Raw genomic sequence first — 26,776 nt, 5'->3', positions numbered from 1 at the left:
GTGTGATACCTGTTCATCCTGGGCATCCTGGTTCATGGATATAATGCCATTGATGCAGGATTGTCACAAGTGATGATCACAGGATTTATTAATGCCATTGATTCACCTGTTTGTGCCCGTTCCACATTTATTCTGAGCCTCCTGCTTTATGATACGCATGCCAGAGCTGTAGTCAAAATTGACACAGGCAACACAGCAGGGGAAGAGATTGCATGGATAGATTTTTCTTTGCATCCTGAACAATTTTCCTGGCAGTTGTGGCCGAAATTTTTGTTGGTCTACCTGACAGTGGTTTGGTTTTTACAGAGCCCCTGATTTTCCATTTGTTAATCACAGTTTGAACACTGCTGACTGGCATTATCAATTCCTTGGATATCTTTTTTATGTCCCTTTCCTGTGTTCTACAGTTCAACTACATTTTCCCATAGATCCGTTGACAATTCTTTTGCTTTCCCCATGACTCACAATCCAGAAACGTCAGTGGCTGGATGAAAGATGCAAGAGTCTGTCTGGATCCCAGAAACTCACTCAGCTTTTATGAACACACAAAGATTAGAGGCAAACAGGTCACAAGTGAGGATGTTACCTTTAGCAGCCATCCAAGTCCATTTGGGTCAAAATTCTGTGCATGTTATCAGGCCAAAATCACCAGGGTATGTGAACTTTTGATCAGGGTCATTTGGATGTTTTGGTTGTCATTAAGATTTAAAAAGAGAAAACACAGTAGTTTGACAATAAATGGCTTCACCCAACCAATAAGCATGAGTGGAGAAAAAGTTTTTTTATCATTCATATTCTCTGAAACAATGCCAAGAAAGCAAAAATTCTGCCGGGGTATGTAAACTTTTGAGCACAACTGTAGCTAGAAAAAGATTAACCATTTATGGATACCTAGAATATATACAGTACACATACAGTACAGACCAAAATTTTGGACATACCTTCTCATTTAAAGATTTTTCTGTATTTTCTTGACTATGAAAAATGTACATTCACACTGAAGGCATCAAAACTATGAATTAACACATATGGAATTATATACTTAACAAAAAAGTGTGAAACAACTGAAAATATGTCTTATATTCTAGGTTCTTCAAAGTAGCCACCTTTTGCTTTGATGACTGCTTTGCACACTTTTGGCATTCTCTTGATGAGCTTCAAGAGGTAGTCACTGGAAATGGTCTTCCAACAATCTTGAAGGAGTTCCCAGAGATGCTTAGCACTTGTTGGCCCTTTTGCCTTCACTCTGCGGTCCAGCTCACCCCAAACCATCTCGATTGGGTTCAGGTCTGGTGACTGTGGAGGCCAGGTCATCTGGAGTAGCACCCCATCACTCTCCTTCTTGGTCAAATAGTCCTTACACAGCCTCGAGGTGTGTTTGGGGTCATTGTCCTGTTGAAAAATAAATGATGGTCCAACTAAACGCAAACCGGATGGAATAGCATGCCACTGCAAGATGATGTGGTAGCCATGCTGGTTCAGTATGCCTTCAATTTTGAATAAATCTCCAACAGTGTCACCAGCAAAGCACCCCCACACCATCACACCTCTTCCTCCATGCATCACGGTGGGAACCAGGCATGTAGAGTCGATGCGTTCGCCTTTTCTGCGTTGCACAAAGACACGGTGGTTGGAACCAAAGATCTCAAATTTAGACTCATCAGACCAAAGCACAGATTTCCACTGGTCTAATGTCCATTCCTTGTGTTCTTTAGCCCAAATAAGTCTCTTCTGCTTGTTGCCTGTCCTTAGCAGTGGGTTCCTAGCAGCTATTTTACCATGAAGGCCAGCTGCACAAAGTCTCCTCTTAACAGTTGTTGAAGAGATGTGTCTGCTGCTAGAACTCTGTGTGGCATTGATCTGGTCTCTAATCTGAGCTGCTGTTAACCTGCGATTTCTGAGGCTGGTGACTCTGATAAACTTATCCTCATAAGCAGAGGTGACTCTTGGTCTTTCTTTCCTGGGGCTGTCTTCATGTGAGCCAGTTTCTTTGTAGCGCTTGATGGTTTTTGCAACTGCACTTGGGGACACTTTCAAAGTTTTCCCAATTTTTCGGACTGACTGACCTTCATTTCTTAAAGTAATGATGGCCACTCGTTTTTCTTTACTTAGCTGCTTTTTTCTTGCCATAATACAAATTCTAACAGTCTATTCAGTAGGACTATCAGCCGTGGAGAACTCTACCAGCCGCTATACAGCGTTGGGTGGGGCAAGGAGACCCGGGCACTCTAGACCAGGCGGTTGGCCTGATCGAGTGGTACACGGTCACACAAGACTTTATATGGGACTCTGTTCCATTGAGGCCTTCCTCACCACCAATGACCGCACCACGGAGAACTCTACCAGCCGCTATACAGCATTGGGTGGGGCAAGGAGACCCGGGCACTCTAGACCAGGCGGTTGGCCTGATCGAGTGGTACATGACCACACAAGACTTTATACGGGACTCTGTTCCATTGAGGTCTTCCTCACCACCAATGACCGCACCACGGAGAACTCTACCAGCCGCTATACAGCATTGGGTGGGGCAAGAAGACCTGGGCACTCTAGACCAGGCGGTTGGCCTGATCGAAAAGTACAGGGCCACACAAGACTTTATACGGGACTCTCTCTGACACGCTGGACCCTGCAAACCCAGGAGCCAGGGAAAGGGTCACGTCCCTCTGCTGGGGACAGTCAGCACCGAGCCCATATAGAGCGGGTACGCCAGAGTGAGAGTGGCAGGAGACCTGTTTCCCCTAAAACAGGCTCAAGGACTAATAGAGCCTTTACTGTTAGGTGCTTGCGATGCCAAGGGCCCGGATATGTGGCTTCTAACTGCCTCCTGACTGTAGAACCCATGGACTTCGGGTTTCCCCACCAGGTGTCCATGTATGCCCAGACAGTCTGCACCACGAATGCAGACACGACGTGCAGTGAACCCCAACTGTGCCAGGTACACGTCAACGGGTACCCGATGGAGACCCTCTTGGACTCAGGGAACCTGGTGACACTTGTTCATGCGTCGTTGGTTACCAATGACAGCCCCAATGGTCAGAAAGTTGGGGTTGTTTGCATACATGGGGACCTCCAAGAGTACCCAACAGCGGAGGTTAATTTTTACAGCCCGTGTGGAGAGATGAAACATGTGGTGGGAGTGGTGAAGACCCTTCCCTATGGTACTGTGCTGTGAAGAGACCTGCCCCTGTTCTGGTCCCAGTGGGAGAACAAAATGAACCCTCCCATGGTAAATGTCATTCCTTGCGCAGAACCCGAAGATCCCAAGTCAGGGATACCTGCCGTAGGGGTCGCCAACCTAGGGACAGAGTGTAACCCCGATAGGTTTCCTCTAAACGTGTTGGCAGGAGAGCTCGAGGCGATCCCATCGATTACAGAGCTGGAAGTGTCCCCTGGTACATTTGGGACAGCTCAGCTCCAGGATCCCACTCTACCCCGGGCACGAGAAAGGGTGGTAGAAATAAATGGGGTGCCTCAGCAACCGGGTGCAGAGGCCTTATTTCCCCACATGGCTGTCAACCAGGAGTTATTATAGAGTTGATAAAATCCAGGGTGAAATAGTGGAACAGCTGGTAGTGCCCCAGTCGTACCGTTGGGCGGTGCTGGGTCACTTGGGTGTAAAGAAAACACAAGAACGTATTCTGCAGCTGTTCTTGTGGCCCAGGATTTATGCCGAGGTGCAGAGGTATTCTGAGTCATGTCCCGAGTGTCAACTTACCACACCCACTGCAAATTTCCGGAGTCCATTGGTACCTCTGCCCATTATAGAGATACCATTTGAGTGGATTGCTATGGATCTGGTGGGGCCCATAGTAAAATCCGCCCGTGGCCACCAACATATTCTGGTGGTAGTACATTATGCCACCCGGTACCAAGAGGCAATACCCCTTCGCCACACTTTGGCAAAACGTATTGCCCGTGAGCTGTTTTGCAATGTTCTGCCGCCTTGGGCTACCAAAGGAGAGCCTTACAGATCAGGGGACTCCTTTTATGTCCAAGGTGACAAGGGAGTTTTGAAAGCTGTTTCAGGTTAAACAGTTGCGCACATCTGTGTACCACCCGCAGACCGATTGGTGGTGAGATTTAATAAGACTCTTAAATCTATGCTAAAAAAGGTGGTCTCCAAGGACGGGAGACATGTTACTGTCCTACTTGATGTTTGCTGTCCGCAAAGTACCACAGGCTTCCCCTGGCTTCTCACCCTTTGAGCTATTATATGGCAGGCATCCTAGGGGGTTGCAGGACGTAGCCAATCAGACGTGGGAACAGGAGCCAACTCCACATAGGAGTGTAATTGAGGACATGGAAAGCTTGCAAGATTGGATCAAGGCGGTCATGCCTATAGTAAAAGAGCATCTAATGGATGTCCAGGCAGCGTAGAGTCGCACATAAAATAAAAGAGCCATGGTCAGGTCTTTTAAAGAAGGGGATCGGGTGTTAGTGCTAGTGCCCACAGCAGAGAGTAAACTCATGGCCAAGTGGCAAGGGCCATATAAAGTACGGGAAAAGGTGGGGGAGATGAATTACCAAGTGTACCAGCCCGGAAAGAGAAAACCGAAACAACTGTATCATGTGAACCTGCTAAAAGCCTGTAAAGACCGGCAATGTTTGGTTACGGATGTGACTCCGGTCGTACCATTGAGGAACCCTCTGACACCAGCCAGGGACGTGGCCTGGGGTGAGGTTAAGATAAGTGATGCTCTCACTAAGCAGCAGCGACGGGAGGCTCGGAATCTGGTGCAGCAGAATACTGACGTATTCTCAGAACTGTCTGGCCGGACTTTTATGATCTGGTATGACATTGTCACCGAGCCTCGGGTAAGGGTACGAATGAAACTGTACTGTGCCAGAAGCCTGGAGGCAAGCCATCACGACTAAAGTAAAGCAAATGCTCCAGTTAGGAGTCATCGAGGAATCCAAGAGTGAGTGGGCTAGCCCCATTGTGCTGATTCCGAAGCCAGACGGGTCATTACGATTCTGTAATGACTTCCGAAAATTGAATGGAGTGTCAAAGTTTGACCTTTATCCAATGCCTCGGGTAGACGAGCTAATTGAGAGACTGGGGCAGGCCCAGTACTTCACCACACTCGATCTTACCAAGTGTTACTGGCAGGTGCCCCTGACAGAATTGGCAAAAGAAAAGACCGCCTTTATAACACCAGAGGGTCTCTATCATTATGTTGTCTTGCCTTTTGGACCACATGGGGCTCCAGCCACTTTCCAGAAGTTATTGACATAGTGTTAGAGCCTCACCAGAAGTACGCGTCGGCATATTTAGATAATATCATCATCTTTAGTACCGACTGGAATACCAACCTGTCCCAGGTACAAGTGGTGCTTGTTTCACTCGGTATCATGGGGTTAACAGCGAACCCCAAAAAATGTGCGATAGGTCTCAAGGAAGCCCGGTACTTAGGATATGTGATTGGCCGTGGGGTTATTAAACCCCAAATAAATAAGATTGAGGCCATTCAAAACTGGCCCCGGCCTCTTACTACTAAACAGGTAAAATAATTCCTCGGCATCTTTGGGTACTACCGTCGGTTTATACCTAATTTTGCTGGGAGATTGGCACGTCTAACCGATCTGTTAAAGGGTAAGAAGTCGATTATGGTACAGCGGAACCCTCAGGCGGAGTAAGCGTTCCAGCCCATGAAGTTGGCGTTGTGTGGACAGCCGATCCTCATCAGCCCCAATTTGAAGAAAAACTTCATCGTGCAAACAGATGCCTCTGAGGTAGGCCTAGGAGCGGTACTGTCGCAAGAGGTGAACGGAGAAGAACATCCGGTCACCTACTTAAGCAGGAAACTTCCCCAGGCGGAGAAAAATTATAGCGTAGTGGAGAAGAAGTGACTGGCCATTAAATGGGCCTTGGAGTCCCTACGCTATTATTTGCTCGGGCGACAGTTTCGTTTGGTAACGGACCATTTGCCCGTCTGGATGAGAAACACAAAGGAGAGAAATGCTCGGGTCACCAGATGGTTCCTGTCCCTACAAAATTTTAGATTTTTGGTGGAACCTCAGGCTGGGATGTCGCAGGGAAATGCGGATGCCTTGTCACGGGCACCCTGTATGGAGACAAGTGTTCAATCCCACAAGTTTGAACAGAGGGAAGATATATGAGGCAGTGAGAGGGGTCATATGCGAGGGATGGTATGTTTCTGCTAGGATTTGCATAGAGGCATATTAAACCCGCTGGAGTACATTGCAATCACAGACACAGCTGTGATTGCAGTGCAGAATAAAAGTAAAGTTTGACCTTGGTCAAGCTATTTGGTTAAGTTCGATTTAGGAAAACCTGGCATGGGCTTTTATTCTTGGAGTGGACTACAGGAAGGCAGTGTGGTGGTCCACACCCTCCAGCCGGGTCTTACAAGTGGCTCATGGCCACAGATTCCTTTTAAAAATCCTGCAGTAAAGGTTTGGGTTTGTCAGTGTTGGGATTGCTAGCAGCAGAGCAGGAAAGCTCTGCAAGCTTGTGTGAGGCTGAACCCAGGCCTGTAAAGGCAACGTATCTGACGCACCGTAAATGTCACGGTGCGGCTGTCTCCCATGGCGACAGGGTTATACGAACTGTGTGGATAACCCGGCTGCGATCCGGAGGACAGTCTTTGCTTTGGAGTGTGAGTTTTTTGCTGAATAAAGCCGTGGATTTTCCTTGGGTCACTGCCTCATTACTGCACAGTGTGAACACCGCCGCACTACATTATGTAGAAAGCCATTGGTAGACTTTTTTCATGGCCGTCCATGCTTAATGATATTAAAGAATTTGCATCCGCTTTTGAAGCTTGTGTGCATTCTAAAGTCCGTCATAACCGTTCGGTCGGGAAATTGACTCCATTGTCAATTGCAGAAAGGCCATAGAGTCATCTGTCCATGGATTTCATCATGGACTTGCCTCTGATGGGGAAACTGCTATTTGGGTGGTAGTTGACTGATTCAGTAAACAAGCTTTGTCAGGATCACCTAATGGAGAGACACTCTCTAGGTTGTTTTTTTCTCATATTCAAGGAATCTGGGCAGGAAAAAGACTGGGACAAAAGGAGTGCTACCTGAGCGCAATAAATAAATTCAAATGTAGGAAAAAAATATAACATGTATATGCTCACCTGAGCTGGCTGTGCTAGACAAGGCACAACTCTGGTATAAGTTTTGTATCTTGGATGGGGTCGCCAATGATGGTATGCAGCTCATCCAGGAACTGTGGTAATTCCCTTGCTCTTGCCTGACAATGGACTCCACGTGTAAGAAGGTGAAAATAGAAATCCTGGAGGCGCTCCCGTGTGGATATATGGAGGTCCCCGTACCAAAACTTGATTTTTTTTTTAATAAAGGTTTTTAATAAAAAATAAAAACATTTTTGATAAAAAATAAAAACATTTTAAAAGTCATAATGAACAGATGACTATTATATGGTCGCACAACGAGTTTCTGCTCGTAAGACCCTTCATCAGGTGCATGGTACTATACAACTTAGAAACTTTATATACCCATTGCCATTCATTAGAAGGCAGGATTTTCTCCTCTCATAGTTCATTTAGAACAGCTGATGGCCTCTCTGGGTGATATACACACCTACCATTGTATTATTCCCCATGTCACCCAGCATACAATATCTATTTTGGAACATAATATATTTTCATTTCAGGAAACACTCTATCTCCAGCGGTACGGGGCCGCGATGGGGACTCGGGTCGCACCCAGTTTTGCAAACCTGTTTATAGGGCGATTCGAGTCCCTATTACCCCGTCAGCTCCCAAATACACAAAACACATGCGCTATTATCGGAGATACATTGACGATTTAATTATAATCTGGAAAGGCACAACAGAGGAAGCATTGTCATTTGTGGAGGAGATGAGCAAAGACAACAATTTTCACTACTAATGTATCAAGCGACAAAATTGTATTTCTAGATCTAGAATTATATATAGAGGAACAAATGATCCAAAGTAGAACATGCTTCAAACCAGTGGACACAAATGGTTATCTAGATTTTTCCAGCGCGCACTATCCAAAGTGGAAAAAGGACATTCCCTCTAGCCAATTTTGTCACTAATAGATTTTAAGGAGCATTTTGATGTCGAGGTTTACAGAAAAAGGATATCCAGACACCTTGGTTATATCTACCTATCAAAATAATCTTATGCTCACACAGAATGATTGTCTGGTAAAAAAAATGATACGAAAGAATATGGAAAACAATAGACCCAATTGGAAACACAGTTTCAGTACAATGTACAATAGGGATAATCGGAGTGTCCGTAGTATTCTGAATACTGGTATTTAGTCAGAAAGGATCCTATTTTGAAAGATTTAGTTCCATCAAGACGTAATATTGTCTTTAAAAGAGGCAAAACGTCGAAGAACAATATAGCACCCAGTCAATTAAGAACTTTGAATAAAAAGATCAGTATCACACAGAGCAAAATCAAAAAGAGAGTGGGAGTTTTTAAATGTGGGAATAAGAAATGCTATTGCTGCAGAATTATCAATTGCAGCAATAATCCCCTAAAAGTAAGGAACTCCACTTTTGTTCTCAAACCAACACAAGAGTTTACGAGTCTGTGTTACGGATCCCGGTGGTGGAACCTCTGTGCTGTGATACAAGGAGGGACCAGAGGGGCGTAACTACCCAGACTGACACTGGCCACACGGCGGCTTAGTCGACTCCATGAACCAAGGAGGGACCGGGAAGGTGAACCAGTTGCCACTCTGGGACCGACCTTGTGTGAGAGCAGGCGACTGATGGCTGAGGCCGACAGGCACAGCAGATTAGCACGGCTGGTAGGCAGGCAGGTGATGCGGGTAGGCAGGCATGACTGATAGACAGGCAGGCGGGCGCGGCTGATAGGCAGGAGAGCACGGCTGATAGACAGGCTGGCAGGCACTGGAACCTGAGGACAGTGGAGAGTGTTAGCAAACAAACAACATTGTTGCACATGCACCTCCATTTTGGAGGAGGTGCCTTATATAAGGGAAGTCCTCCAGCCACTGTCTGGGGATTCTTTAGGACGGCGCGCTCGGTCCCTTTAAGAGGGAGCGCAAGTGCCCTAAGCACAGTGCCCGGGGAACTGCGCACGGTGCGCGCACCCCGGGCAGGCGCAGGAGGGGAGCTGGAGGACGCCGGACCGGGACCAAGGCGGTGAGGGGATCGGCGTCCCTGCCCGGCAGGAGGCAGAGACGCCGACGCTGCAGTACCCCCTCCCCCCTTTTACGTCCCCTCTTCTTTAGGCCTGCAAGAAATTTTTCTAGAAGATGGGCATGAATGTTCTCCCTGGGCTCCCAGGACCTTTCCTCAGGACCAAACCCCTTCCAATCCACAAGAAAGAACGTTTTTCCTTTTACCCTCTTGATGGCCAAAATATTCTCTACCTCAAAGACTTCCTCAGCGGAGACTGGAGCTGGAGTGGTTCCTGGATCGTTAGAGAAAGGATTAAGGACAACAGGCTTGAGGAGAGACACATGAAAGGAATTGGGAATCTGTAAAGAGGCAGGGAGTTTCAGCTTGTACGCCACTGGATTTATTTGGTTCAAAATCTCGAAAGGACTGATGAACAGCGGGCCCAACTTGTAAGATGGTATCTTGAGACTGACATATTAGGAGGAAAGCTAGGCCTTGTCTCCCGGATGAAACAGAGGCGGATCCAGACGTCTCTTATCAGCATGCTTCTTCATCTGCTTGGAGGACTGAAGAAGCGCAGATCTAGTGTCTTCCCAAATCACTGAAAAGTCACTCACGAGAGACTCCGTGGCAGGATTGTTCACTGAAGAAGAGACGGGAAATGGAATTCGGGGGTGTCGACCATAAACCACAAAAAACGGAGACTTAGTAGAGGACTCACTCACATGGTTGTTATAAGAAAACTCGGCCCAAGGCAGAAGTTCTACCTAATTGCTATGGTGAGCATTGACAAAGTGTAGATGAAAACTGGTAAGGATCTGTTTAATATGTTCCACCTGACCATTGGACTGAGGATGATAGGCCGAAGAGAAATCCAAAGTGACATCCAGTAGTTGGAACGTGGCTCTCCAGAAGCGTGAAGTGAACTGAACTCCTCTGTCCGAGACAATGTGGAGGGGTAAGCCGTGGAGACGAAAGATGTGACAGATGAAGTCCTTAGCCAGCATAGTTGCGGACGGAAGACCAGGCAAAGAAATGAAGTGAGCCATCTTGGAGAAGCGGTCAGCGACCACCCATATGACGGTAGAACCAGCAGATACCGGAAGATCAGTGATGAAGTCCATAGCAAAGTGTTGCCAAGGAGCAGAAGGCATGGGGAGAGGAAGAAGACGACCAGCTGGAAGGTGCCTATGTATCTTGTTATGGGCACAGGAGGAACAAGCCGTGACAAAATCCGCAACATCCTTGCGCAGAGGGTGCCACCAATAATGTCGGACAATGAGCAAAAGCGTCTTCCTCTGGCCGGCATGACCAGCCAGTTTGGACAAATGACCCCAGAGTAAGACCCTCTTCCGATCCTGAGCCACTACAAAAGGTCTTACCAGGAGGTAGATGAGACAAGTCAAATGGAGCAACTGTCATTATTCTGGAGGAGTCAATGATGTGTAGAGGCTCCTCCTCTTGGTCGGTAGACAGGAAAGAGCGGGATAGAGCATTAGCTTTAATATTCTCGTCTGCCGGGCGGTAATGGAGAGTGAAACTGAAATGAGCAAATAACAAAGACCATCTGGCCAGACGTGGATTTAGTCTTTGGGCGGTCTGCAAGTAAGTGAGGTTTTTATGGTCAGCGTAGATGACCACTGAATGCATAGCCCCCTCCAGCAAGTAGTGCCACTCCTCCAGCGCTAATTTGATGGCCAGCAATTCTCGATCTCCTACGGAGTAATTGTGCTAGGAGGAAGAAGAGAGTTTGGAGAAGAAGTCGCAGGTCACCATTCGCCCGGACGAGAATTTCTGGGTGAGCACTGCTCCGGCCCCGGAGGAAGAGGCATCAACCTCTAGAAAGAACTGTTTATTGCTATCTGGACAATGTAGCACTGGAGCAGAGGAGAAGGCTTGTTTAAGAGAGACAAAGGCACTTACCGCCTCGGAAGTCCATTCCCCGGGATTTGCTCCTTTACGGGTGAGAGCAGAGCTGGCAGCAGTCCGGGAGGAGAAATGAGGAATGAAGAGGTGGTAATAGTTGGTGAATCCCAGAAACCGCTGAATAGCCTTAAGCCCCTCAGGTCGGAGCCACTTTAAGACAGCAGACACCTTCTCGGGATCCATCCGCAGTCCGGTCTCAAAGATGATATACCCCAAAAATGGCAGGGAGGTCTGCTCAAAGAGGCATTTCTCGTACTGTGCATACAGGTGATTCTTCTGGAGCCTCAGCAGTACCTGGCGAACATCCCTCCGGTGAAAGGGCAGATTAGGGGAGAACACCAATATATCGTCCAGGTACAACACCACGCAGGAATACAGGAGATCTCGGAAGATGTCGTTCACTAACTCCTGGAAGACGGCTGGAGCATTATAGAGACCGAAGGGCATCAAGCGGTACTCGTAGTGACCATCCCGACTGTTGAATGCAGTCTTCCACTCGTCTCCCTGGTGAATCCGGGCTAGATTGTATGCCCCATGAAGATTGAGCTTAGTAAGAATCTTTGCACCTTTTAGGCAGTCAAACAATTCCGAGATGAGAGGCAGGGGGTACTTATTTTTTATGGTAATCTGGGTTAGGCCCCTATAGTTGATATATGGACGAAGAGAGCCGTCTTTCTTTTTGATGAAGAAGAATCCTGCTCCAGCCAGAGAGGTGGATTTCTGGATAAATCCCCTAGCAAGATTCTCTTCTATGTACTCAAACATAGCACGGGTCTCGGCCAGCGACAAGGGGTAGATTCGCCCTCGAGGAGGTGAAGCACCAGGTATTAGGTCGATGGGGCAATCATATGGCCTATGAGGTGGTAGTGTCTCTGCCTCCTTTTTATCAAAGATGTCCGCATATGACCAGTAGGGTGCCGGCAGGCCAGGTAGGTTACCTGGAGTAGATGGAGGTCAAGCAGGACAAACCAGAACCAAACAGGACTTATGACATTCCTGACCCCAACGGAGCACCTCACCTGAGCTCCAATTCAGGACGGGCTCATGTCTCTGTAACCAAGGCAGGCCAAGCAAAAGGGGATGAGAGAGACCAGACAGTACGTAAAAGGAGATCCTCTCCGAATGTAGCATTCCCACCTAAAGAGTTACAGGCTCAGTGATGAACAAGATGGTCTCAGAGAGAAGCTTTCCATCCACAGAGGAAACCGCTAAAGGATCATCCAGACGTATGGTAGGAATCTGATATTGCTCCACAACGGCCTGTTGAATGAGGTTCCCAGTGGCTCCGGAATCCAGATAGGCAGTCTCGAAGAAACGGATCTCACCACAGGTAACCAAAACAGATAGAGTCAAGGGCGGAGAGGAAAAACTTTTGCCTAGGACGACCTCTCCGAGCGGTCCTAGACACTGGAGTTTCCCGGTCTCACCAGACAGGAGCGGATAAGATGCTCTGCACTGCCACAGTAGAAGCAACTCCCCTCGGCACGTCGGATCTCCTGGCGAGAACTTGACCATCTTAACTTGGTCTATTTGCATAGACTCTGGAGAAGACAAAGGGGGAGATGCTGGTTGCGAGACTGGACTTTGGAAGGTTGGTGCGAGGCGCAGGAGTCTTCTCTCACGGGTTGCCTCCTTAGAACGCTCCTGAAAACGGATGTCAATCCGTGTAGCTAATGACACCAGGTCGTCCAGAGAGGGAGGTATGTCACGACCGGCTAGCTCATTCTTGATCCGTCCAGAAAGGCACTCCCAAAAGGTGGACACCAGAGCCTCATTGTTCCAGGCAAGTTCAGATGCAAGGGTGCGGAAACGCACGGCATACTGTCCCACAGAGAGACTCCCTTGGCGGAGTCGGAGAAGAGAGGAGGCAGTCGAACAATTTTGTCCAGGCTCATCGAACACCTTCCGGAAAGCCACGAGGAAGGGCTGGAGATCAGACACCAGAGGATCCCCTCTCTCCCACAGAGGGTTAAGCCACGCCAACGCCTCTCCGGTGAGGTGAGACATGATGAATGCCACCTTGGCCCGGTCGGAGGTGAAGTTGTGTGCCTGGAGCTCAAAGTGCAGCGTGCACTGATTTATGAAGCCCCGACATAGGGCAGGGTCACCACCAAAACGTGGAAAGCCGGGGTCCAAAGCCGGATGCTACAGCACCACTGGGTTGAGGTGCCTGCCGGAGCGGGTGCCGCTCGGTTAGAGGCGGACACAGTCAGGGTGGACAGTGCGTCCAAGCGGGAGTTGACTGTCCGCAGATAGGACAGGATAGTATCCTGTTGGGATCTCTGGCGAGAGACCTCTTGGTACTGGTCTGAGAGTGAAGGAGCCTGAGTGCTGTTACGGATCCGGGTGGTGGAACCTCTGTGCTGCGATACAAGGAGGGACCAGAGGGGCGTAACTAAGTGCCTACCCGGACCTACCCTGACCACACGGCGGCTTAGTCGACTCCGTGAACCAAGTTGGGACCAGGAAGGTGAAACAGGTGCCACTCTGGGACCGCCCTTGTGTGAGAGAAGGCAACACCCACGGGACTGATGGCCGAGGCCGACAGGCACAGAAGATGAGCACGGCTGGTAGACAGGCAAGTGATGCAGGTAGGCAGGTACGACCAATAGACAGGCTAGTGGGCACAGCTGATACACAGGCAGGCACGGCTGACAGACAGGCTGGCGAGCTTGGCTGATAACGGGCGGGCGCGGCTGATAGACAGGCTGGTGGGCACTGGAACCTGAGGACTGAGGAGAGTGTTAGCACACAAACAACAATCTTGCACAGGCACCTCCATTTTGGAGGAGGTGCCTTTTATAAGGGAAGTCCTTCGGCCATTGGCCGGAGACTCTTTAGGACTGCGCGAGAGGCCCCTTCAAGAGGGAGGGAGCGCACGTGCGCCCTAAGCACAGTGCCCGGGGAACTGCAGGCGCAGGAGGGGAGCTGGAGGATGTCGGACCGGGACCAAGGTGGTGAGGGGATCGGCGTCTCTGCCCGGCAGGAGGCAGCGATGCAGACGCTACATTCTGAATATGTAATTTATGTGGCTACATGTAGCTGTGGATTAAATTATGTGGGACGTACCACTCAAACGTTGTGGAACCATATGAATAGCCACAGGCACAATGTCAAAATAGGATTTGTAAAACAGAGCCTATCCAAGCATATCACAATGTTTCATAATAAGTATTTCAATTCGGTAATTGTCACTCCCTTAGAACAGATTCCATTAAATACTAGAAACAAGTGGCACTTAAAGAAGTTGTCCACTACTTTTACAATGATGCCCTATCCGTATGATAGGGCATCAATGAATGATTGGTCCCGCACGTGGCACCCCCGCCGATCAGCAGTTATCAGTGCCGGCTGGAATTGCTCACCTACGGGGCTCCGCAGTCAAGTGGTAGTGGCCACCGCAGTGTACTGCAGATCCGCCTCCCATTCAACTGACTAGGAGGTGGATGTGCAGTACACCGCAGCGGCCACTACCACTTGACAGAGGAGCCCCGCAGGTGAGCACTTCCGGCTGGCGGTGGCCCCAATAACAGCTGATCGGCGAGGGTGCCGCGTGCGGGACCCCGTCCGATCATACATTAATGCCCTTTCCTACGGATAGGGCATCAATGTAAAAGTAGTGGACAACTTCTTTAAATAATGTCATCCTTGTCTTGGAAACTCTATAGGTTTGGTTTCACATAGTGCATTTTTTATAGTGAAGGTATATAAATATGGGAGATAAGCTGCAAATACCCCAAAATAACCTTAGGGAACATAATGATGTGTAATTATGGGAATCTATGGGCAAAGGGGAAACCTATTTTTTAAAAAAAAAAATTTAAAAAGGTTTTTTTTTTTTGTAGAGAGATGGAATAGATTAAACAAAGCGGAATTAGTACCCCCCCCCCCCCCATTCCTCTTCTCAATAAGCAAGAAAGGAGAAAAAAGCCATTAATATGATACCTTAAATCTACTTGAACCTTAGCTGTTCTGGGTTTAGGCTTAGAACAATTCATTCATTCCATCCCACTCCTAACGTGTCCGTTGTACCCCCCGATTTGTGGAGACATGGGGTGGGGTGGTGCTGGGTGTTTAAGGGGAACATAGCACTGTAACATCCCTGGCGGCGTGCTTGCATAGTGCACCACCTCCCACTATGCAAGATCGCAATCTTACCCTTCAGTTCAGTCTGCAAGCCTTGCTCCTGTTCATGCTGTGTGCATGCCTCTGGTCTGATTGCTTAGGGCGGCGGCCCGGTTACTTCCTGATTCTTATAGCTGCTGTGGGCACAATCCTAATGCGTCCCCAGCCTATTGCTGTGAGTCACTGGATATTTAAACCCACTCCACCCTGAAGGAGGTGCCTGAGTAACACTATCATTCAGTGTGCTCCTTCGCCTCTGAGTTGCCAGGTCTTGTTCTGTTTCTTGTCTGTTTCGCCACTCTGGGGGCCGTATACTCAGACCTGTCACCTGTGACTTCTAGTCTCTTTCTGACATTCTGGGGGCAGTATGCCCAGGCCCGTTATCTGTATCTGTGACTTCTAGTCTGTTTCCGCCACCCTGGGGGCTGAGTTCCCAGGCTCGTTCCTTTACCTTGTTCCTGGTTCAGTCTCTGTCTGAACAGTGTCTTAGCTTGTTACCTGTTTGTCTCTATGTTCGTACCTTCCCTTTTCCTGCAGTGTCTGAACCTGCCCCTAACTCCAACTCGTTGTCTCTGTACTTCTGTTTGTGAGTTTAGAGTCCACTCGCTACTTCATTGTAAATACCTTGTGTGTATCTGGTTCTGCTTGTCCCTTCCAGTCTGTTCCATGTGAACAGAGCCCTGTCCTCTCTGCCTGCACCTTCCGCCCTGCTCTGCCTTGTCCACCGCACCTGCAGTTTCGCTCTGCTTGCTCACCGCTCCAGCGGTTCCCCTCTGCTCTAGCGGTTCCCCTCTGCTCTGCCTTGTCCACCGCACCTGCGGTTTCGCTCTGCTTGCTCACCGCTCCAGCGGTTTCGCTCTGCTTGCTCACCGCTCCAGTGGTTCCTCTCTGCTCTGCCTTGTTCACCGCTCTGGCGGTTCCTCTCTGCTCTGCCTTGCCCACCGCTCCTGCGGTTCCTCTCTGCTCTGTCTTGTTCACCACACCTGCGGTTTCACTCTGCTTGCTCACCGCACCAGCGGTTCTGCCTTGCCCACCGCTTCGGCAGTTCCTCTCTGCTCTGCCTAGTCCACCGCTCTGGTGGTTTCGCTCTGCTCTGCCTTGGCCACCGCACCTGCGGTTTCGCTTTACTCTGCTAGTCTACCGCATCTGCGGTTCTATTCCTGAATCTCAGTCTCACTAGTGAGTCCATGTATTACATGCAAACAGCATGGATTTATATAGTGTGACCTTTAGAATGGTTAAAAATAAAAAAATAAACCTTGATACTTACCTTCCGATGGCCCGGGGTGTGCTGCTGTGCTCGTTCCTGGCTGCCGGGATATCGCGATGCCCTGTACTGAAGGACCTACCGTCACATGACTGTGACGTCACCGCAGGTCCTACAGTCCAACGCGATGTGCCGGCAAAGGAGAAGGAGCGCAGCGCGGGCCGCCAGAAGGTGAATATAATCTTTATTTTTTATTTTATTCTTTTTTTTACAGTTTCTATGGTACCTGGGTGTGGAGGAGAGTCTTCTCTTCTCCACACTCGGGTACCATCCGCACATTAGAACGCACCAATTATGCAAGTACAGATGCAGTCTTGCGGAATTGGCGCGCTCTAATGCAAGTCAATGGCGGCGAAAATGCTGCGCTTCCGCAAAATTAATGGACATGCTGCGGTTTTTTGAGCGCAGCATAAACGCTGTGGAAAAATCCGCAGCATGGGCATTGAAAGTGTGGAATTGCATAGGGGACCATGGCAGAAGGCTTACCATGTGTTTATCATGAATTTACGCTGCGGAAATTTCCGCACCAAAAACGCATGAAATACGCATCGTGAGCACACAGCCTAAATGTAGTGCTCCAGATTCTCAACTAGCTCAAAGTAAGGTCAATTTTATAGCTTCTCAAATCAGCCATTTTCAGCTGGGCTAACATACTTGTGCAAGGGTTTTCTAGGGTTTTCTAAACATCCATTAGTCTTCTTACACAGTTAGAAAACACAATGTACCATTAAAACACTGGAGTGGTGGTTGTTGGAAATGGGCCTCTATACACCTATGTAGATATTGCAATAAAAACAAGACGTTTGCAGCTAGAATGGTCAGTTATCACATTAACAATGTATAGAGTGTATTTCTGATTCATTTAATGTTAGCTTCATTGAAAAAAAAAAGTGCTTTTCTTCAAAAATAATGAAATTTCTAAATGACCCCAAACTTTTGAACGGTAGTGTACATTTTTTAAAATAACCAATAATACCACATACAAGGGACAAATACCACCACATTATGATCAGACCACATATTACCACCACATAGTGACCTAATAATACCACATACAAGGGACAAATACAGCCACACAATGACCGGACCACATATTACAACCACATAATGACCGAATAATACCACATACAGGGGACAAATACCGCTACACCATGATCAGACCACATATTACCACCACATAGTGACCTAATAATACCACATACAAGGGACAAATACAGCCACACAATGACCGGACCGCATAATACCACCACATAGTGACCTAATAATACCACATGCAAGGGACAAATACCGCTACCTCATAACCAGACCACATATTAGCACCACACAGTAACCAAATAATACCACATACAAGGGACAAATAGCGCCAGATCATGACCAGATCAAATATTACCATCACATAGTGATCGAATACAATACTGATCATTAATAAAAAACAGAACTGTTACTACCATATAAAGTACCATTATACACAGGATCTCTGTATATAGTATACAGTGTACAGTGTCAGTGTACAGATAACACACTGACTCACCAATGGCGTCTGTAGATGAAGCCTTTCATCTTCACTTTTTCTATTCATCCAGAGCAGAGGGCCATAACTTCTTCCAGCCAGAACTCGTCTCTGCATAAAATAAGTTATCTAGAGCAGCTTACAGAGCACATTCCCCAATTTTTCTCAGCTTCTACACTACACCAGATGAAGAAAAAATGGACATAGTGTCACCCTGCACAGTAACAGGACCCCCCCCCCCACTGAAAACAGTATCCTCAGAAATAAAATACATCACAGCAGTAATAATATCCTTTAATTAGCCCCTACAGTAATAATGTTCCACATCTTGCCCCCCTTGTCTCCGCAATTAGCCCCTACAGTAATAATGTCCCACATGCTGGCCCATGTCTCTCCAGCCTGCCCCCATATTTCCCATTCTGCCCCCATGTCTCTTCACCCTGCCCATGTCTCCATTCTGCCCCACGTCTCTCCTTCCTGCCCTGTTTCCATTCTGCCCCATGTCTCTCCTTCCTGCCCCGTTTCTATTCTGCCCCAATGTCTCACATTCTGCCCCCATGTTTCCATTCTGCCCCCAATGTCTCACATTCTGCCATGTTTCCATTCTGCCCCAATGTCCCCCATGTTTTCATGCTGCCCCCAATGTCCCCCATGTTTTCATAATGCCCCAATGTCCTTTATTTTTTTTATCCTGCACCCAATGTTTTCATCCTGCCCCCAATGTCCCCCATGTTTTCATCCTGCCCTCATATTTTCTGCCTTCAATGTCCCCCATGTTTCCATCCTACCCCCATGTTTCCTCCCTCCAATGTCCCCCATGTATCCATCCTGCCCCCATGTTATCTGCCTCCAATGTCCCCCATGTTTTCATCTTGCCCCCATGTTTTCTGCCCCCAATGTTCCCCATCCTGTCCCCATGGTGCGACTTTAAAAAAAAAAGTCTCTTCTTACCTTGTGGTGCTCCCACAGTGTCCTGCTCTGCCTTCGCCGGGCCCCATACACCAGTAAGGGCAGTAATGCCCTGATGGCGGCCCTGACAGTGTATAGTGCAAGTGTACAGGTGTTATGCACTTTGCAGAGGGACCCAGCAAGACCGACACCAAACCAGCAAAGGCGCAGCCACAATGCACTTGGTACAAGCTACCCAGCTAGGCGAGCCCTTGAGGGCCAGGAATACTCTTCATCCAGCTCCGAGTAAATGTAAGGGGGACTTGCAGAGAGCCCTTCCCAGAGCACTATTGCAGGCTAGTGCCTAGTCGAGGACCAGGTGAGTAACTCTGCAAGAACCCCAGGAAGTGAAACCAGAAGAGAAAATGAGAAAACCCCTAAAAAGATAGCAAAACCTAATGCTAGCACCATTCACCACCAAACACATAGGGTACTGCAATAAACAGCAAAGGACTGAGCAGGGAGCAGTATTATATAGCCCGCCTAATGATCAGGTGTTGATTACCTCCTAATTATCCCAAGACAGCCACTCCCTGCTAGCTTTAGCAGCAGACTGAACATACTCCCACCACTGCTTAGTATCAGACACCACAGCATCCTGTGTTGCCTGGCAACTGGGGAAGACAGCATCCCATCTTCCCCCGCAGAGATATCAGTGAGAGACATGGCATCCCGTGTCCTCACACATCCTACACCAGAACGCGAAGCTCCACAAGATTAGGACCATTTCCCTGCACATGTAGTAGCTCCGCCTCCAGGGTCAGGACAATGGCGGCGCTTGTGACCGGAGTAGCATAGCACTGGACCTGTTCCATTCCCAGGTGGGAGCACAGAACCATGATTCGTAACAGTAACAGTATCCCTCTCCCTAGGACAGACCTTCAGGCACTTACCACCCACCTTGTCCGGAAACCTCTTATGGAACACAGCGATGAGACGATTAACATGTATATTACCTCTTGAGGTCATACCCATTCAAATACTGAATGGAGTTCCGAACTCTGCGAGAGTCCACAATACTTTCTATCTCAAATTCTTCAGTATTGTCAACCTGAATAGTAGGAGAAGGATCCTGGGTCACAAGCGGAGTAACCACCTTCTTTAATAACGTCTTGTGAAAAACATTGGGAACCCGCATAGAGCAAGGCAGACCTACCAGAAAAGCCACTTTATTGATAACCTCAATAATGGGAAATGGTCCTATAAAACTGGGTGCAAAATTAGGAGAAGGAACCTTAATCTTAAGATTCTTAGTAGACACAAAAACTCTGTCCCCCACTCTTGAGTTTGCAACCTGGCTGACAACGCTTATCAGCCTGCCTCTTCATGCTCTCCCCTGCTTTCTTTAGATCTTCCCTCCAAACCTTCCGGAGGCGGTGGATAGTAGCAGAGACTGCCGGAAGGACATTGTCCCGTCCCTCAAAACAAGGGGACCTAGGATTGGATCCTAGATTACAAAAGAAGGGAGACAATCACAAACTCTCGTGTTGTCTTTTGTTTAGGGCGAACTCTGCCAAGGCTAAGTATGATTCCCAATCATGCTGAGTATGTGAACAAAAACATCTTAGATAGGACTCAAGACACTTGTTGGTTCGCGCCGTTTGCCCATTAGTTTGAGGATGGTATGAAGATGAAAATGAGAGTTCCGACCCAAAGCGTTTACAGGAAGCCCTCCAGAATCTGGAGATAAACTGGGACCCATGATCAGAGACAATATTCATAGGAACCCCATGTAATTTTACCACCTGAACAAGGAACAAATCTACAAAGTCCTGCACACTGGGCAACTGAGGCAAAGGAACCAAATGCCATTGTTTAGAAAATCCGTCCACAATAACCCACACCATAGTCATACCCTTGGAGTCATGGAGATCAGTGTTGAAGTCCATGGATATGTGAGACCAAGGACGTACAGGAATGGGTAAAGGGATACGTTTCCCTGCTGGGGCGACATGAAGCACCTTGTTCCTGGCACAGATCTCGCATGCCTTAACATAAGCTTCAACATCCTTACCCAAGCACGGCTACCAATACTTTTTGCTCAACACGTGACCGGTCCCCTTAATGCCCGAGTCATGACACTTTCTGAGTAAGCCCAACTGTAACTGCACCGGAACGAATAATTTATCATGAGGTGTCCTGAGCCTTAACCACCTCCCAAGCTAAATTGACAGAAGAGACTTCAATGCACTTTGGAAGAATGAAATCAGATTCCGTAATTTCAGACTCACTAAGACAAAGACTCCGAACATTCTTGGTCCCAGGGAGGAAAGAGATAGAAAAAAATTGAATCTGGTAAAAAACAAGGCCCATTGGGCTTGTCTCGAGTTCAGCCTCTTAGCATTCTCCAAAAAAAGATTCTTATGGTCAGTAAACACTGTAACTGGATGCTTAGCTTCCTCAAGGAGATGCCTCCACTCCTCCCAGAGGTAACTTTATGGAAAGAAGTTCACGATTGCCGATGTCGTAATTGAGCTCTGGAGGAGAGAATTTTCGAGAAAAAAAATTCACAATGCCTCAAATGCGTTAGAGTGGTGGAACCCTGGAAGAGCACCGCTCCCACCCCTACCTCAGAGGTATCCACTTCCACCACAAAAGGCTTATTGAAATCAGGCTAGACCAAAACTGGAGCAGAAGAAAAGGCCTTCTTAAGTGTATTAAAGGCATTAATGGCCTCCAGTCCCCAATTAGACATGTCTGCCCCCTTACGGGTAAGATTAATGAGAGGTTTCCCCACCTTGGAAAAACCCTTAATAAACTTCAGGTAATAATTGGGAAAACCCAAGAAACGTTGCAATCCCTTGAGGTTAACCGGTTGTGTCCACTCCAACCCCACCCTCACTTTCTCGGGGTCCATCCGAAACAGTGAGAGACACGGCGTCCTATGTCCTCACACATCCCACAACACCAGAACGCGACACTCCACAAGATTGGGACCATTTCCCTGCACGTGTTGTACCTCCGCCTCCAGGGTCCGGACAATGGTGGCGATTGTGACCAGAGTAGCATAGCATTGAACCTGCTCCATTCCCAGGTGGGAGTACACAACCACGATTTGTAACAACAGGGACATTATATACAGGAGCTCTGTATATATTATAAAGGTAATACAGTGATCACCAGTGACATTATACAAAGGAGCTCGGTATATAGTGTACAGGTAATACATGGACTCACAAATGACATTATACAAAGGAGCTCTGTATTGCGTATACAGGTAATACAGTGATCACCGGTGACATTATACACAATCGCTCTGTATATAGTGTGTGTACAGGTAACACAGTGATCACCAGTGACATTATACACAGGAGCTCCCCATATACTATATACTGTATAGTGCAAGTGTACATTTAATACAGTGACATCTCTAGTTGAAGTCCTTCATCTTCACTTTTCCTCTTGATCCAGTGCAGACCACCATCACTTCTTCCAGCCAGGACTCATCTCTGCAGAAAATAACACACAGTAATGTAGAGCACCGCCTTTAAAGAACGTTCACTGCTTTTTCCCCAACTTCTACACTATGCCAGGTGAAGAAAAAGTCGACATAGTGCCGCCCTTCACCCCACCTCAATTCATAATTGGCTCTCCACCACCCTCAATTCATCATTTGCTTTTGCTCTCCCTGTACCCCATCATCAAGTCAACATTTGCTGTACCCCACCCCCAAGTCTCAATGCATAATCATTAGCTGTGTCCCACACCCTAGTCTCAATTCCTAATTATTTACTCTTCACACACATCTTTATTTGTTCTCCTGCACCCTCAATTCATTATTTGCTATTCCCCACCCACCAGTCTCAATTCATAATCATTTGCTCCCCCCCCCCAACCTTCAATTCATCATTGGCTCTCCCCCACCCCCAATTCATTAATATTTGGGCTCCTTCGCCCTCAGTACAGCATCATTTGCTTCCCCCACAACCATATAATTAATTTCATAAAAAAAAAAAAAAGTTTTTCATACTTAACCTTCTCATAAGATCTTCTGGTATCCAGCACATGTACATGTTGGCGCCGGCATGGGGACGTCATCGCATAAGCGTAGTCACCAGCGTGTCACAAAAAAGGTGGATGGAGCTCCCTTGGAGCTGTGCTTCCTTTCTGTTTCGATGGCCTTGGAGCTCCAGGAAAGCTCCTTGCGTTGAGATGTGCACCACAACCCACCTAGGCCACTGGGGCCCGGTGAGCAGAATAAAAATAGGAGGGGGTGCCGGACTGGGTCCGGGCTCCCTTTCTTTGCTACTGTTCACCGGGTCCCATACATCAGTAAGGGTAGGATGCCCTGATAGCGGCCCTGCTATGTACCAACAAGTAACTATTAATGAAGTAGAAGAATACACAGATTTAGACATTTCAAAGTGCTCTAAATGAAACTCGAAAGAAATGTTAAGTGTGGATAGATTTGAGCAAAAGAAAGTTTATTAGGTGTGTTCTCAGTATAAAAAGAGGGGAAATATAAGAATAATTTTATACTATGTGTCAATTTAAGAGTTAACTTGCGGCTAAAAAGACTTAGGTAACAAAAGTTGGCTCTGAATAAGAGATAAGTAAAACTGTTGGAATGTTGAGGGAGGGGCGGCAACCTGTGGGGTGAGAACATGTGACTCCCTCTTACGACTATATAACCTTCGTATTACTCAATTATAGCCATACAACACTTTACAATTGTATTATCTCCTTGCAGCAAGCAACAAATCAACTTTAATCCAGTAATTCTGCACCCGCGTAAAATTTTTTCAACAGTAAAAATTTATTACTGACATTTTCCACATTATGAACATGAAAATTCTGTGTGAATCATTCTCTTCTGTGTGAATTGTTTGATGTTTAGCAAGAAAAGACTTTGAAGAATAACATTTCTCATATTCTTAACATGAAAATTGCTTCTTCTCTGTGTGAATTTGCTGATGTCTAACAACAGCAAATTTCTTTGCAAAACTTTTCCCACATTCTGAACATGAGAATGGTTTCTCTCCTGTGTGAATTTTCTGATGTCCAGAAAGAGTTGATTTCTCTGTAAAACATTTTCCACATTCTGAACATGAAAATGGTTTCTCTCCTGTGTGAATTCTCTGATGTGCAATAAGTGTTGATTTATCTGTAAAAGATTTCCCACATTCTGAACATGAAAATGGCTTCTCCCCTGTGTGAATTCTCAGATGTATAACAAGCTTTGTTTTATTTCTAAAACATTTCCCACATTCCAAACATGAAAATGGCTTTTCCCCTGTGTGAATTCTCTGATGTGCAATAAGTGTTGATTTATCTTTAAAACATTTTCCGCATTCTGAGCATGAAAAAGGCTTCTCACCTGTGTGATTTCCCTGATGTCTAACCAAACATGATTTCTCTTTAAAACATTTCCCACATTGGGAACATGAAAATGGCTTCTCCCCTGTGTGAATTCTCTGATGTATAACAAAACGAGATTTGTCTGTAAAACATTTACCACATTGGGAACATGAAAGTAATTTCTCCCTGTTGTGAATTCTCTTATGTTTAGAGAGACTTGATTTAGCTGTGAAACTTTTCCCACATGTTAAACATGAAAATAGCTTATCTCTTGTGTGAAATCTTTGAAATTCATGAGAAATTCTGTTATTTTCATTTTGTGATGAAGCAGTAGACAGAACCTTCTCAAAAGCATCAGAGGACAGGCCATTATGGTGTAGGTCTGGAGGTATATCTTGGACAATGGCATGCTCTTCATATGCATCTGGTGCAATATTATGATCATCTGCTTTAAAATCTGAAAATATTACATTTTTCTCTGAGCTTCTGGTACAGTCATCTGCCAAAAATGAAATAAATTTTATTATTTTTCAATAATATTCCTTGAACGTATATTAGTTCATATATAATACATAGCATTGCAGTATAAATGTCTATACAATTTATAGTGACATTCACTTTTTAACTGACTAGGACAGTGGCATCAAAAGTATAATCACTACTAGAAATTGACATAGGCTTGCTCCTTGCCTCATCTACTCTTAACACATCCACTCCGCAATGGGTTCAGAAGGGGAAAAAAGGACAATAGCCAACCAAACTGACGCCGATAGGAACCATTTAAATTCTTCTGTTATAGATTGTTTTAAATGGTTAAACAGCAGCAATAGGAGCAGACTTCGTTGTCAGTTTTTAGACAGGTGCCAGCTGTATAGTAGATTTCTAGTGGAATGATTCTGGAATCTGATGTAAATTTCTTCTAGACACCATTAAGAATACGATGATGTGTTATCCAGCTGTGGACTCACTGTTGACTGCTATGACTTTACTCCCAGACTGAATTGTTTGTTTTATAAACTTCCCTTTTAAATGTCATTAACTTTTTCTTTAGAATGGGGGAAAATGTCTGTGCCACCAGCTAATGAATCAATGCAGATTGGAGTTACACACTCCTTCCAATGTATCACAATATGTATCAGACTCCATAATGAGCTAGCAGACAACTCAATAAGTGACCATGTCTGACGGCTCAGGTCTCAAGCTCTTATCTCTCTTCACTTGAACAATCATCTAAGCTGATTCATGATGAACTCAAAGCTTATCCTCTCTCCTCTTGAAGTTTTTATTCATGATGCTGCCGATTATGATTGTGTGAATACTATTTGGTAGTCTGGTATTATACAAAACAAAGCAGCTAACTGTAGGCGATCCATGGGTCTCTCCTTAAATTTAGGATTAAATATTCTCCTCAAACGTATATATAAAATGTGTCTTGATGTTCTCAGTATTTGGAAACCATGATGGACATTGTCATGTGCCTTGGGCTTGGTAATTCTCCATCTGTCTTTGTCAATCACATAGTTTGAAAACCTCATTGTTGCTCCAGAATGATCCTACAGTCTTTTCTAATCATTTGGACTCCCATTCGGAGCATGTTTCTGTTGTCTTTTAGTGGCTTTCTTAGAACTTTTGCAGAGCCTCTGACAGAGGTGCATACTTTGCATTAAGGTTTTGGCATGTGCTCTGTGAATAATTACAGGTCAAGGTATCTTTAAATTTTAGATTCCCACCCTCAGTCTAAAGGCCAAATTGGACAAGTCAATTAGTTGTGGCCTGGGGACAGTGGCTGACTACCAGCCAAATCAAGCAGGTCGCTACAATCTGCACATTTCAACGTTTCTTCATATTTGTTTTGTGTGTCTTGTCTTAGCCCACTAATTCAAAATTAGCTACCCGTTATCTCATAATCTTCTCCTAAAATTGGTGCCAGAAATTGTTAGGAAAAGAGGAGATCCTGAGTAACAGTATTTTATATCAGAGTGAAAAAGCTATGGTCCAGCATGTATTAAAATAATAAAGCATACGCCACCTCATCAATCCCCTGATGCTCCTCTACCAAGGTACTTCGGTAATCTCTGTGCTCTTTCTTTTTGCCAAACACTGATGTAATTGCACCAGCCACTGACTTGAGTAGAATCTTTGACTTCTCAGCACTTAGTGGTTACTACTCACCAGAATCGCTGTCTGTACATATCTCCACCTTAATCCACTCATCATCCCTCACATATGTCTCTGTAGTGTTAAGATGTGTCAGATCTTCACCCTAAAACAAAGATTGTGAAAGTAACAGAGAAATGAAGTAGTCACATGAGGTGATTTAAAAGACGATAAAAGATCATAAATAAACATGAGGGCCAAAAATGCCATGACAGCAGTTATCACATAGCTGCAGGTCTCCATAACCAGAAAATTGTGAGAAGATCCAGACAACATCTAATGTCTATGATCAGCTTTATCCGGTCATCTCCACCAAGTATAAAACATATACTGAATGGCCACTTTATTAGAGACACTCATTGGCTTGTAGAACCTTAACAATTTGTTATGTCACACATTCCAGATAAAGGTCCTGGCTTACTCC

At 46.4% G+C, this 26,776-nt stretch overlaps 1 protein-coding gene across 1 annotated transcript in view; it reads right to left on the bottom strand.

Moving 5' to 3' along the window:
* The window catches only part of LOC141271464 (uncharacterized), a 163,857-nt gene that overhangs the window by 92,314 nt on the left and 44,767 nt on the right, over positions 1-26,776 (bottom strand). The window contains exons 13-15 of the mRNA XM_073681535.1: positions 26,368-26,458; positions 23,777-24,694; positions 19,854-20,049 (exon numbers count right to left, since the gene is read on the bottom strand). Coding sequence (XP_073537636.1) covers positions 19,854-20,049; positions 23,777-24,694; positions 26,368-26,458 — 1,205 coding nt within the window. The remainder of the gene's footprint in view (positions 1-19,853; positions 20,050-23,776; positions 24,695-26,367; positions 26,459-26,776) is intronic.

This window comes from Phyllobates terribilis, unplaced genomic scaffold (assembly GCF_046119375.1).
Source record: "Phyllobates terribilis strain yellow unplaced genomic scaffold, ASM4611937v1 Scaffold_5__5_contigs__length_657084704, whole genome shotgun sequence".
In the NCBI taxonomy this organism is placed as follows: domain Eukaryota; kingdom Metazoa; phylum Chordata; class Amphibia; order Anura; family Dendrobatidae; genus Phyllobates; species Phyllobates terribilis.
This window is presented reverse-complemented; position numbering and strand designations above follow the sequence as displayed.